The sequence below is a fragment of the Lissotriton helveticus genome, chromosome 8, assembly GCF_964261635.1.
Source record: "Lissotriton helveticus chromosome 8, aLisHel1.1, whole genome shotgun sequence".
NCBI lineage: Eukaryota > Metazoa > Chordata > Amphibia > Caudata > Salamandridae > Lissotriton > Lissotriton helveticus.
Window position 1 is genome coordinate 104,822,012 of NC_136069.1, and position 14,490 is coordinate 104,836,501.

A 14,490-nucleotide genomic window follows, 5' to 3' on the forward strand; every position below is an offset into this window, starting at 1 on the left:
GAGCCCTGTGGCACCACCTTGGTGAGCTCCACAGGTGCCGAGCGAAAAGAACCCAAACTGACACTCTGCGAGCGGCCCGATAGAAAACTCTTCAGCCAGGACAGAGCCAAACCCCTAACCCCAACCTCCTGCAGGCGACTGAGCAAGATTTCATGCGATATCGTGTTGAAGGCTGCGGACAGGTCCAATAGCACCAAAATCACAGAGCTCCCCTTATCCTGTGACATTCTGATGGTATCAGTCACAGAGAGGAGCGCCGATTCCGTGCTATAATTGGGCCTGAATCCGGACCGGGATTGATCTAAACCTCCAGTCAGCTCGATGAAATTCGACAGATGGGTGTTGATATGCTTTTCTGTAATCTTGCTCAGGTATGGGAGAAGAGATACGGGCGGAGGTTGGATAAATCCGTCCAGGGAAGAGCAGAATTCTTACGGATGGGATTTACAAGAGCTTTCTTCCATTCCTGTGGTACCTGACCCTCAGCAAGAGAGAGATTCACCAAAGTCTGAATCATAGGACAAAGAGAGTTGCCCAAGGAAGAAACAGTTCTGGCAGGGATAATATCTAAAGGGGACCCTTTCTTAATTTGACCAATTAGTGTCTCAATATTGCTCTGACTGCTGGGAAGGCAGTGAGCGTGACGGTATCAATGGTCTGGGAGTGATAAAGGGGTGTGGGGGGGCAATCCCTAAGGTTTGTAGACTTGGTGATTTTATCATATATCAACTCTATTTAATTTCTAAAAAAGAGGGAGATATCATCACATAGTGATTGTGAGGATACGTCAAGACTTTCGCAAGCCATAGGTTTAGTAAAGGCATGTAAAATCCGATATAGTACCTTGGAGGAATTGCCAGCCTCCGCTAATTGCGAGGCAATGTGTTTTTTTCGGGCCAGTCTAATGTTTTTGTGATATATAGATAAGGCAGTATAATAACTCTTTTTATCTTCCTCAGAATGCGTTTTCCTCCAGGCTTTTTCTAACTTTCTACAAGCCTGTTTATCTGACCGTAATTGATCAGTATACCACGCCTCCTGACAAGATGAAGGATGCTGTTTACATAATTTCATGGGGGCCAAAGAGTCAACCGCAGTTGAAATGGCAGAGTTGAACTTAGATAAGGCCGATTCAATGTTGTCAGAGGCTGTAATAAGGGGCTCAACTAATGCCTTCTGAAAATCATCTAATATCACTTTATGCCATTGTCTACGCCAAAAAGAAGGAGGGGGGGCGTTTGCTAGGTTTATCCAAACCGAATAGGGAAAATTCAATTACAAAATGGTCTGACCAGTTCACCTGAATGGAAGGTCGGCATGCGATCTTAGAGGAGTTGGAAAAGATCATATCCAATGTGTGACCTGCTAAGTGAGTAGGGCCTTTGTTGTGTTGTGTGAGTCCTAATAGAGATAGGTCCGCCAAAAAAGATAAGGTCTCGGGGTTTTTGGGGAGATCCCCATGTACATTAAAGTCTCCTAGAAGTAAAAAATCATTTCCAACTTTAAAATACGGGGCCAATACTTCAACTAGGGAGAGTGTGAAGTTGGCACTCGGCCCTGGAGGACGATAGACCAATGCCCCCTTCCAGTGGGCTTTAGACGGAGTATTGATCATAAAGATCATAATTTCCATCGAGGGGTTACTCCTTTGTTCCAGTATAGAGACATTGATCCCCTCCTTATGAATGATGGCAATGCCACCACCCGTTTTGACAGGTCGATCCAGCCTTATCATTTTATATCCTGCAGGGATGCCCAGGGTAATAGCAGGGACCGTATGGGGTTTCAGCCAAGTCTCGGTCAAAAAGCATAACTCAGGCTGTGAGGTGGAAATAAGATCCCAAATTTCAGTATGATGTTTCGGTAGGGAGCGGGCGTTGCATAATAGGCTCTTCCAACCAGTCAGCAAATGTGATTCCCCCCTATAGCACCCAACCGAAGTAAATAGATGGAAAGCCTGGAACCGGCAGTATATGCACGAAATGGGACCCTCCAGACATGGCCAAGAGTCTCGGGCGCAGCCTTGTAAGGGGGCTGACTGAAGGTTCAATAATTCCTGGGCTGAATAGCTGATGCGACTTACTACAGCAGGATCTACACTGACCTGGACGGAGTCCATGGCCCCATCCAGTCGCGGACGGGTGCAGACGGGCTACTCTTTGGCTACTCTTTGGCGCGTCTTCGGCGCTTCCCTGCGTGCGAACGCTGCGCGCTCGAAGTCAGACGAAGGCTAAATAGCCCTGGAGTTCCTACGACTAGAGCTCTAACAGCTCCAGTGGTAGGGCGGAAGTGCCTGGCTCTCCCTGACCCGCCCTCCGCGCAACGGTACTGGCTACCGTATCGGACCGGGGCGGGCAGGAGTGATGACTGAGCCCAGGCTTCCTGTAGTAATCCTGTGAGTGCCAAGCCCCCCTTATGATTCCCCAAAATGGCACAGATAGCGTTTTTGATAAAAATGCATTCAGAGTTGCAGTCAGAACACAATTACAAATTTAAAATGCACGTTTTAAAAATCAGCGTTAGCATGAGGAGCACTGAATTCTACCTGTGGCAAACAAAGCGGCTCGGGAAAGACACTGCCACCGTCTTCCCTACCATACAATTTATGGATACATTTAAGAATTAAATGTGTGATGAACTTTTCAAACATAAAAGATAGTCCCTCGTACATTCTTAGGAGAAGCGGAAGCATACGACCAAACAGCCAATAGAAAGAAGGTAGATTAAAATACTCCTGTCAGCTGATCTAAGATTTGATGGACTGTCTCAAGTCGGTAAGTGAAGGCCCCTGAACCAAAGAAGCCAATAACTGCAGGCGGCTAAACCCGAGCCTCTCAGAGTAAACGTTGATTACACTATGTTCACCATGAATGGTCCATGTCCCATCACAGGTCAGACCGAAGACTTGGGCAGGAAAACTAGTTTGGAAAAGCCTTGGCCCATTCTTTTTTTTTTTTTTTTTTTTTTAGATTGTGTTGTTGCAGTTGCATTCTAGATTCTTCTCTGCGCTATCTGCTACTCCTCACCACCAGTCTGAGGTTTGGCCACGTCCACCCCCCAAAAACAACAAATATCGAAGATGTATAAAACCTGAAAGCAGAGGGGACAGAGTCTGGGTCACTTGCCAGTGACCAGGGACATGCTAGACGAATGTCCACAGATTTTGGGTGTTTCGGGGATGAAGAGGTGAAGCTTGACTCTGCAGCCACGAGGACCAGCAGGTTTCGACGATGACCAGGAGCTGGATCTGAGCTGTCCCATAAAGGATGTTGAGTGCTGTGGCATTGGTGCTCGGATTGAACAAAACAAGCCTTTGCAACAGCAACCCACGCAGGATGAGAAAAGATACTTCGGAGCTAACCAGCAAGGTCCGGAGGACTCCCCAAGTGGTGGAGAGTCGGGGCACATCTTGAGCAACCAGGTAAGCTCAATCAGAGTTAAAGTTGCTTTCACGGGGACCCACCAGTTGACGGACTAGAGATCGCGAAGGGGCCTCTCAGAGTAAAAGTTGATTACAATATGTTCACCATGAATGGTCCATGTCCCATCACAGGTCAGACCTAAGACTTGGGCAGGAAAACTAGTTTGGAAAAGCCTTGGCCCATTCTTTAAATTTATTTTTTAGATTGTAGTGTTGCAGTTGCATTCAGACCCTTCTCTGCGCTATCTGCTACTCCTCACCACCAGTCTGAGGTTTGGCCACGCCCACCCCCCAAAAACAACAAATAAGGATTGTTTTTTACCCTTGATAAAGTGCAGACGAGCTGAATAGCTGCTCGGTGCTGAAGACGCAACAAGGGTGACCTGACCTGGATGAAAAGATGAAGGAAGCAACATGGATGAATGAAGGGGGTGGACGGGAGATGCAAAGAGCATTGAGCCCCCCGTTATGCCATTTTCTAGCTCTTTTTATTCTCCCTCTTTCGCACAACTACCTCTCACGAGTAAACTGTCAACTGGATCTGACCACAGTGAGAAAATCTGGCATAGAGAACAAGACCTCCACCAGGGCTTAATTTGAGCCAGTGGTTTCCGGTGCTCATCACCAGCACTTTATCACCAACACCAGCGCTTTTCATGAGCACCAGATAAGGACACATTAAATTACAGGGAGATTGCGTGATTTGCCCAGGATCACAGGATGTTGAGCCGACGCCGAGACTCAAACCTCGTTCGCCAGCTCCGAAGTCGGCAGCTCTGGCCATTACGCCCCATCCTCTTCCCCCTTTCATGGTTAGCAGTTGGTTCTGTTTTAGGCAGCGCTAACAGGAGAAATGGGCTGGTGCAAGCTGCCTCCTGACGAGAGCCCCCGCACTTATTTTTTTTACAAATTAACCACAGACCTCCACGCTACGCCATCTATTTGTCTAAGCCGCAGAGGGCCTTTCTGAAGGTATCAAGGACTGGAGGACAGCGATGGGTGGCTCTAGAGGTGAAGCTCTTGGAACATGACACACATAAAACCAAACAGCCATACGGTGACTGTTTTCCAAGTAGTCAAGCAGTCAGATGTTGTGGCAGAGGTGCAGACTGTGACAGAGATGCAGATGTGCGATATTAGCCTGGTACTGTGTGTCAATCATAAGACCTGGAGGTTGATCCAGACACCAACAAAGTTCCATTGCAGGATGAGCAGTGGCAGGGTGTCTTTTGTTAGCCTTTTGTAAGAACAGTTGAGCAAATCCTCTACTGCAATGAATTTAGAGACAGCATAAAGGTCTCCAGCGTTAGAGTCGAGGCATAGATGCTTTGATTCCAGGAATGGCTTTGAGAAGTGAAACTTCCTGGCTCAGCAGAGCATAAGCATTCTTGCTTAATGTGTGAGATAAACCAAACTGCCGGACACTCCAAAAATAGAAATAAGCATGGAGGGTAGAGAGGAAGGTGGGTGAATGTCAAATCATGTTTGCTGGCTGTTCCTCCTTTTGCCTTCATGCTAGCAGGGCTGTGCTTAAGTTGTAAAAGAACAAACTTTGGCAATGCAAAAAGGGGTAGCTTATAAATGAGCGTGCCTGTGCCATTGATGGGATTAGTCACTCATTAAGTCATCACTCATTGTTTGGGCTCATGCATACCATTCATCCATCCACTGACTCATTCCTTTATTCATTCTCTGACACAGCCACAGTAAGACACAAACAAACTCAACATATGCAAGATAGATTAAAAGAATACAAGAAGAAAAAAGAAAACATGCCGCCATCTAAACATGGAGGGCCTCTGCTTGCAACAACGGAACAAAACATATCAGCAGGTGTCTGCCTTGCAAAGGTATTTACATAGTCTTTTGTTCTTTTAAATTTCCAGCATGGTCGCCACATTTAGGATCAACGTGTTGCCCATCTTGGAATAGTAAAACAGGGATACACTCTGTTAACAACAACATTCCATATTGACACTCCTTAGCACATATATCGCTAATAAAACAACAATCGGGAGGTCGTCCCGCGACTTTCTCAACGAGATAGCCTTGAGAAAGTCGCGGGACGACCTCCCGATTGCGACGAAACACGTGTTGGCTGTAGAGATATTATCTGGGAAGAATTGTACATAATAAAGTGACCAACAAGGAAGAAGGAAGACTAATTTATTTGCACAGAACTTACATTTGAACTTGTGGAAACACGTCATATACCTATGTTGTTTTATTAGCGATACGTGTGCTAAGGAGTGTTGGTTGTTCTGTAAGGCTTTTGCCTATCTTGAGGAGTAGTGTGGTTCTCCTCACCTTATAGCACCGTACAATATTGGGTTCTTATAAATAACTTGTGTGATAATTCCATGTGGCGCTATTGACCTAAATCAAATACCACTATCTTGCTTTATCGAACATTCCATATTGGTCTCCTGGTTTAGAGGAAGTGGCCACATGGGATATGAAATGAGCTACAATTGACCCATTAGCACTGCCTGGAGAGTTGTAGTATTCTCTTAAGGAACATTAATTTAAGAAGAGGAGAAGCAAAGATATTAAAGGGGAATTGAAAGGAGAACATTGAAAATGAATGGACGGCCATCCAGCCCTAACATTGAAGCACGCTTCTTTTCGGGTGGATGTACAGGTGACCAGAAGATTACCATCATTCACAAGGCAAGAAGGCCACTGACTAATGTGGACTGAACCATTAACCCAGATTGTACCTGTCACCCATGGAAGCAGAGTGTGAATGACACACAGACAGGCCAATGGCAGAAAAGAGCTGACCCAAAGGCCCTTTATCATAGCATTTCATAATAAACAGATCAGGCCTTTAGCCATGGTCATTGGCTTGTCACCATATAACCAATTCAGTCCTGCTTTGCCACAAGCAAAACATTGCAATACAAGCATGCTGTTTAGTGGAAGCTCACAAATTCATCGCAGTCAAATCCTGTACTTCAGGGTAGAGCCTATGCCCGTCTCTCAGTAGGACTCTGAAAGCATTTTTTGTTGATCACATAAGCTCAGGCAACATTTGCACTGTAAAGCCAGACCTAAAAATTCATGTAGATTAATGTAGTCATGGGCATCCGAAACATACAAATTCATTGAAGTCTAAAATTGATGATGGAAAGGGAAGGTAATCTTTGCTGCCAGAGAAACAATAAACACCATCAATTATCTGGTTAGCTAAGACACTGAGCATTAGAGTATGATGTGTGTACCCCTGCAAGTTCAATCTCATGCAGCCGTACTGCTGCGGGCAGCTGGATAAATAAACAAAATGATAGCTGCTTGGAGGGGAAGCACTTTTTTCTGTGGAAGCACACAATGTCTATCCAATCAAAACATGTACCCCTGGCTACCAACATGCGGGTGGGGCCAAGGCCCCTCTCTGTAGTACTCCTGAAAGCTCCTTTTAGGTTGATAACATTATGTCTGGCGACAGCTGCACCGTCAAGCCGGACCTAAAAATAGGGACACAAAGTTTTTCTCAAATGCCAAGACTTTCAAGGCTTGATTCCATCTCATGCCTCTTTCTTCCACCGCTGTCTCTTTAGTTCACTCGTGGCTGCTTGCAGGCTCTGTGCATGCCTGCGTTCTCCCTTTCTCACTGTTTTCCTATCCTACTCTTCCTCATGCTTTCTCCCTATTCTGCTTCTCATCTCTTGCTCTCGTTCAAAGTCTGATGTGAAAAATAAGTCACAGTGCCCAATAAATGAGCCTCAGTACCCACCACCTGCACAAATGTTTTTTATTTTATTTTAGAGTTTTATATAGCGCAAACTAGACCCGTAGATATCAGGTATCAGAGCGCTTTACATGAGCACCAATTTTGTGACAGATGGACACATTCATTTTTGTTAGGCACAGGGATATTAACCCGTTTACCGCGGCGGACATTCCACCGCAGTGCGGGCGTTCCATACAGGGGGCGGGGCTGCATCGGCTGTTGGTCATGCGCAGCGTTGGCCAACTCAAGCACGCAACGGGTTAAGTGATTTGCCCAGAATCGCAGGATTTTGAGCGTCGTTGCCGATACTCAAACACCGTTCCCCAGCTTCGAAGTCGACCGCTTTAGCCGTAAGGCTACATCCTCTTACATACAAATGGAACAATGAACCAAGGTAAGTAGGAGCAGTTCCAGTGGTACACACTACAAAACCAGGGTTCACAGCTACTACCTCTTATTGCTACCCCTGGCGCCTCTTTATCCCTACAAAAACTAACCCCCCCCACCATCTGTCCTTGATGTGTCTCCCCCATGTGTGTTTTCAATAGCTTGTTTTATCTTCCTTAAGGGAGACCTCCAGCGAGGAGTGGCTGATAAGGAAATTATTATTTAACTTGTTTTTTAAATTGGACCTTTACTTTAACAATATTATGCTAAACTAACAAACCTGACAACACAGCTTTAAATGTTAGTAGAGAACAGATCCAAGGACTTACAGGTTCAGTTTCTCAAACGTTGAATTGCCAAACTCTGCATTCTAAAAAGTTACAGTGGGAACTTTCTTTTTTAATTAATTAATTGAATCGGTCTTAAGAAAAGCCCTATCTAATGGAAAACAATATGATAAAATAGGTATGTGTTTCCTTATGTTGTTGGCATGTGTATAGGGCACAGCCTGGCATTAGTACGACCATCATGGACTCGCAAATTACGAGACAGTTTAACACCATGAACTGCTGTTTTTATAAAACATAGCTGAATAATGTTTTTTGTTGATTTAAACTTTATTTCCTTTTCCCTTGCCTTGCTCACTGCCACAAATGCTAACGAGCATTTGCAATGCAATTGGTCTCGCCTTTGGGTTCTTATATATATTTAGCCATGCAGCACATTAGCCTGGGAGCTGAAACATCTACTGTTCTTTAACATGGGGGGAAAGTAAGCACCAAAATGCATGACACGCCAGGTATGGGAACACATGGAGAGAAATATTGCCTATCAGCATGAAATGGTATAGTTCAAAGCTCTGTTTTAATATAAAATCAGGGCATTCGGTGGTCACATCACTGAAAATACAAGATTTGAAAACAATATTATTGTCTATGGGTGCACGTGGAAGACAATTTCTATGGACTGGAATCTAGAAAATGCTAAAGTCATTCTGGTATTTTACTGACCTCTGCTGGTCGTTTTCTATCAAGAAAGTTAAATAGGGGCAGGTGAACAGAAAAAAGTCCCTAAGCGGAAGCAGACAAGTCCTAGGGCTGATCTCCAGAGCCCATAAAGTACAAACACATATAAATATATACTAAAGTATATACATAGGTCTCGAATGCTCGACCTAAAAGCAGAAAGGATTTCCTCTCTTCCCTTAAATTTCCTGCCTCATGTCGTTATTTTAAAGGGGCAGTTCCTAATTCTAGACAAAACTTCTAAAACTTTTCATGAAGTTGTTGAGCATGGTTCATTTGAGTTCATTATTTGAAATGTTTCTCAATGTTTCATTATTTAAAAGGCTTTCAAAATAGGCCTTGACACCTGGCAAAAAAACTGGGAAATAACAGAGACCTAACCGAGTTCCTCAGCCCATTCCCACTGTCTAATATGTAGGTATGTATGTTTATTGTATTTCCATAGTGCAAACTTAGCCCAAATTCACTGGCACTCTGAACAGTCAAAGAACAAGCTTAAAGCCTATGAGTAATAGGAGAGGCAGCAGGGTTGTGGGTGTTAATGCATTGTGATGCTGTGTTCTTTAAAGAGGTCAGTCATCAACTCTTTCCTAAATCGGAGCAACTTTGGGGCAGTCCTGATGCAGGGGTGGCTCCTCCACTAGGGCGGAGGAGCGTCACCCCACTGCTCTCTCGCAGTGCGAGAAAGCCAAAACATAAAATGGTAATAACTTGTACTTATAACCATTTTATGTTTGCTTTGCATTGCGGGTGGGCGGGGCTGCTCTGCTCTTTGAGCAGGGCAGGGGAGGAGTGGTTTGGCCACTCCTGAGTGCACAAAAATGCCACCCCATTATTCCCTGACTGGGCGCCATCCCGACCAATCTCAAAGCTGCTTGCTGTGTTGTGATTGGCTTAGGGGAGCGAACCTGGCTGCCTGCTTCCTGTTGGAGGCAGGGGAGCAGAAGCTGTGAAGACGTGGGACCCGGCGGAAAGGTTGGTTCCCCTGCGTAATCCTCCCCGCACGCCCCCCCCGCAAGTCACCCCCCCCACCCTTGCCCCCTACTGGGTGCTACTGTCCTGATGTTTAGGGGGATATTCTTCCTGATCATGGGTGCATAGATGGGAACGTTTTTCTTCTACAATGCTAGATATATGCCCATTCTATCCATCAAGCAGAACTCTAACTCTTGTTTTCAGAGCTATCATGGGGTTGTCTTTCTTTTTTCTCCAGTGCTGTGAAGTGGCACTGCTGACCTGCAGCACTTAAAAACAATTAAAACTCCAAAATAAATACATTAAATAGGACTTTAAGAGCTGGGATGATGACTGCAGAACTTTGCATGAGAGCTCGCTGTGAGTAGACTTAGGGCCTCATTTATAGGGATTTGACGCAGAGCAGTACAGCAAGTCCCCTTGCTGTGCTGCTGGACCTCAAAGTGAAAGAGCAGGAATGCCCCGTATTTATCTAATACAGTGCATTCCTGCCTTGGCACCAATGCAGGCGCTCTTGCACCATGGTGCCAGGGTACCTGTGTTGTCGTCAGGATTGTTTTTGTGCAGGAAGGGGCCCTTTCTGCACAAAAACAATCCTGGGAGGCTTTTTCCTCTTACTATATGTGTTGCAAAATGCAGTGTACATGGAAAGAGGAGAAAAGGAGAAATAAAGCCATTTCTCCTCTTTGCGCCTCCCCTGTGGTGGCCTAAGGTTTGGGCACATCGCCAGGTTTACATGGTTTTGTGAATCTGGGGAAGCATTAAAACACATGGGTGTTGCAATGCCCACAGAACGCCTCCTTAACACAGTAAGGCAACGCAGCCATTTGCGCTGCCTTGCCATACTCCATATCTATCAGGCCATTCAAAGCCACGTAAAGTGGATTTGCGTGACCCCATGAATATGATTTTGTGATTTGCACTGCAGGAGCGTCACAATTATTTATTTATTTATTTTTAACATTTGTATAGCGCGGCTGTCACCTTGCAGGTATCCTGGCGCTGGAGACTACTCCTAAATGCGGGTACTGAGATTGATTGGCAGGTAGATAGGGTTAGGGAAACAGCCAGGTTTTGAGGCGTTTTCGGAAGGGAAGTAGTTGAGGCGTTTGGCGGATGTCAAGGGGCAGATTGTTCCACAGTTTTGCAGCTGAAGGATCTCCCCCCAGTCCTGACCTTGTTGAATCTAGGTACTGTGACAAGGCAGGCGTGGGCAGAGCGGAGCGATCTGGTGGGGGTGTACCAGGAGAACATGGCTTGCAAAGGTCTGGGTCCAATTCCGTGCAAAGCCTTAAAGACGAGGCACAGGGCTTTGAAGGCCACTCGTTGTTTGAGAGGGAGCCAGTGCAGCTCGGCCAAGGCCGCTGTGGCAGAGGACCTCCTGGACCAGCCCAGAGCTAGCTTGGCGGCAGCCGACTGAACTCTTTGGAGTCGATCCAGCAGTACGACTGGGGACTCAAGTAATAGTGCGTTACAGTAGTCCAGGCGACTAAGAATGGTACACCGGACTATTAATGCTCGAGCTTGTGCGGGGAGGAGTGGCATGATCTTGCGCAAAGAGCGCAGTAGGGCTGAGCAGATCCCCACTGTTTTTGCAACCTGGGATTCCATACTCAGCTTATTATTCATCGTGACACCCAAGTTGCGAACCGTGGTGACTGGCTGTGGTTTTTCTAGTGCTTCCGGGGGCCAGAATTCGATAGGGAATGGGCGTGGGATTCGGCTTCCAGTGCAAAACAAAACCTCAGTTTTGGAGGAATTGAATTGCAAGGAGTTATTATGCAGCCAGCCAGCCGTCTCTCTTAGGCAGTCGTGAAATGATGTTAGAGAGATGGATTCATCTCCCTCCCAGGAGAGAATGAACTGGGTGTCGTCCGCATAGTTGATGGCTTTTACCCTATGGGACTTTATTAACGCGATCAGGGGCTTAAGGTACACGTTAAAAAGAATGGGGCTGATAGCCGACCCCTGGGGCACCCCGTGGGGCACTGAGGAAGAGGCGGATTGGAAAGGGGGAGGGACACAGCCTGCTTCCTGTCCCGTAGATATGAGTGGAACCATAGCAGAGCCGTACCATCCACTCCAGCCGCCCCGAGTCTCTTCAGCAGAATCCCATGGTTAACCGTGTCGAATGCGGCAGACAGGTCCAGCAAGATCAAGGCTACTGCCTGGCCCCTGTCTGCACGCATACGAAGATCTTCCATGGCTGTCAGGACAGCTGTTTCGGTGCCATGTGCTGGACGGAAACCGAATTGGACATCGTCCAGGATGTGATTCTGCTCCAGGTGTTGAGAGAGGCAGGAACTCACCCAACGTTCGGTAATCTTTGCCGGGAACGGCAAGAGGGAAATAGGCCAATAGTTCGACATGCACTCAGGGTTTAAGGAGGTTTTTTTTAGCAGCGGGGTGACAAGAGCATGTTTCCAAGGAGTTGGAACAAATCCGCAACCCAAAGATTGGTTGCAAATCCTGCGCAGGGTGCCGAAGAGTTCTGTTCCAAAACTTTTCCAGATTTTTGGAGGCAGAGGGTCGAGAGGGGAGCCCGAAGTGATCCCAAGCGCCAATCTGTCAAAGTCGGTTTCTGAAATGGGGGGAAATTCCCGCAACCTTTCTATGGGGGGGTGTCCGGTGTGAATCTGGTCAGGGACGGTGATGCCGGTCCCGGGGCCAGCATGGTTGGAACTGTCCAGTGGTAGGGACGTGTTCAGGTTGTGGATGATGGTCTCAATTTTATTTTTAAAAAATAATGCGAGATTGTCACAGAGTGCTTGTGTGGGTGGGGTAGTATTTTTGGCACTGTCAGGTTGGGTAAGATTATTGAGAATCTGAAAGATACTCTTCGAGCCGTTGGTAGCGCAATCGTCGCGCCCGCTGCGCTCGTCCGCTGCGCTTCCGGCAGAGACTCATATTATATAGTGGAGCTCTGTGCGTAGGAGGGGGGGCGTGGCCAGCCGTGGTGGGCGTGTCTGACGGCTCCCTCGAGCAAAGGAATGGCGGCAAGACGAGAGACCAGGGCGAAGCAGCAAGCACTCTGCTGCTCAACCTAGTGCAGGTAATGCCAGGCGAAATAGTGCAAGAGTCTTTAAAAACACAGAAAATACAATGTTTAAAAAGTGATTAGCGTTTCTAAAATATCAGCTCCCGGCTTTCCGCCTCAGGAGTGTCTCAGGGTGTAAATGCAGCGCTAGCAGTCAGCGCGCCTTTATTTGTACCTGGGAGGGGGGGCGTGGCCAGCCGCGGTGGGCGTGTCTGACGGCTCCCTCGAGCAAAGGAATGGCGGCAAGACGAGAGACCAGGGCGAAGCAGCACGCACTCTGCTGCTCAACCTAGTGCAGGTAATGCCAGGCGAAATAGTGCAAGAGTCTTTAAAAACACAGAAAATACAATGTTTAAAAAGTGATTAGCGTTTCTAAAATATCAGCTCCCGGCTTTCCGCCTCAGGAGTGTCTCAGGGTGTAAATGCAGCGCTAGCAGTCAGCGCGCCTTTATTTGTACCTGGGAGGGGGGCGTGGCCAGCCGCGGTGGGCGTGTCTGACGGCTCCCTCGAGCAAAGGAATGGCGGCAAGACGAGAGACCAGGGCGAAGCAGCACGCACTCTGCTGCTCAACCTAGTGCAGGTAATGCCAGGCGAACTAGTGCAAGAGTCTTTAAAAACACAGAAAATACAATGTTTAAAAAGTGATTAGCGTTTCTAAAATATCAGCTCCCGGCTTTCCGCCTCAGGAGTTTCTCAGGGTGTAAATGCAGCGCTAGCAGTCAGCGCGCCTTTATTTGTACCTGGGAGGGGGGGCGTGGCCAGCCGCGGTGGGCGTGTCTGACGGCTCCCTCGAGCAAAGGAATGGCGGCAAGACGAGAGACCAGGGCGAAGCAGCAAGCACTCTGCTGCTCAACCTAGTGCAGGTAATGCCAGGCGAAATAGTGCAAGAGTCTTTAAAAACACAGAAAATACAATGTTTAAAAAGTGATTAGCGTTTCTAAAATATCAGCTCCCGGCTTTCCGCCTCAGGAGTGTCTCAGGGTGTAAATGCAGCGCTAGCAGTCAGCGCGCCTTTATTTGTACCTGGAAGGGGGGCGTGGCCAGCCGCGGTGGGCGTGTCTGACGGCTCCCTCGAGCAAAGGAATGGCGGCAAGACGAGAGACCAGGGCGAAGCAGCACGCACTCTGCTGCTCAACCTAGTGCAGGTAATGCCAGGCGAAATAGTGCAAGAGTCTTTAAAAACACAGAAAATACAATGTTTAAAAAGTGATGCTACGGTGGTGCAAGGGACTCCTAAATATGCCACTTGCTGTATAATGTTTCTTGCGCTAGCACAGTGGTGAACTTGTTCACATGCAACTAATCTGCTGGGGAATCTTACATCGCCCCACCTGGGTTTTGCATAAGTTGATTTGAGTACATTTAACTGTAGAAGTCTGGTGAGAGATGTGAGTAGTTCATTCTCACTAGAAACAAACGTATGAAGTAAATAATTCAGTTTCATTCAAGTTCAAAAACATAAATGACACTTTCTATATTGCATACATATTTTAATTTAATAATAGGTCGTATTGAGAGTAGAACAAGTGGCTAGTTCTTGAAGCACTGACAACACACTGCTATCCGTGAGCTCTTTCGTGTATATTTTATATTCGGGGTACAGTTGATAAACATGGGGTAGTCTCTATAGGTTCTATTCAGTTCTTGGTAGCAGGCCCTTCAACCGATTAAGCTATCTAACTGGCTTCTATTTAAAAAAAAAAAAAAGTAGTTAAAGCGCTGGCTAGACCCAAAGGTATCAGAGCATTTTACATGATTTGAGAATAAGCTTACAAGAAGTGTGTGACGAAACTCAACTGAGAATAACAAACAGTCCTATAGAAAGAAATAGGGCAATAGAGCAGTAAAGTAGACCACAATAAGGATACAATGATGTAGAACAAATAAGCAATTGGGTAATGGGGAAGTGGAC

General features: G+C 46.7%; 1 protein-coding gene across 2 annotated transcripts in view; it reads left to right on the forward strand.

Annotated features, from left to right (window-relative positions):
- RCSD1 (RCSD domain containing 1) overlaps nt 1-14,490 on the forward strand; it is a 214,117-nt gene that overhangs the window by 11,850 nt on the left and 187,777 nt on the right. Inside the window, exon 1 of one of the 2 annotated variants that reach the window (XM_078656702.1) lies at nt 5,166-5,271. The exons of the other annotated variant lie outside the window; for it this stretch is intronic. Coding sequence (XP_078512828.1) covers nt 5,194-5,271 — 78 coding nt within the window. The 5' untranslated portion in view covers nt 5,166-5,193. Of the gene's footprint in view, nt 1-5,165; nt 5,272-14,490 lie in introns of those variants that run through there. 2 annotated transcript variants of the gene reach the window in all.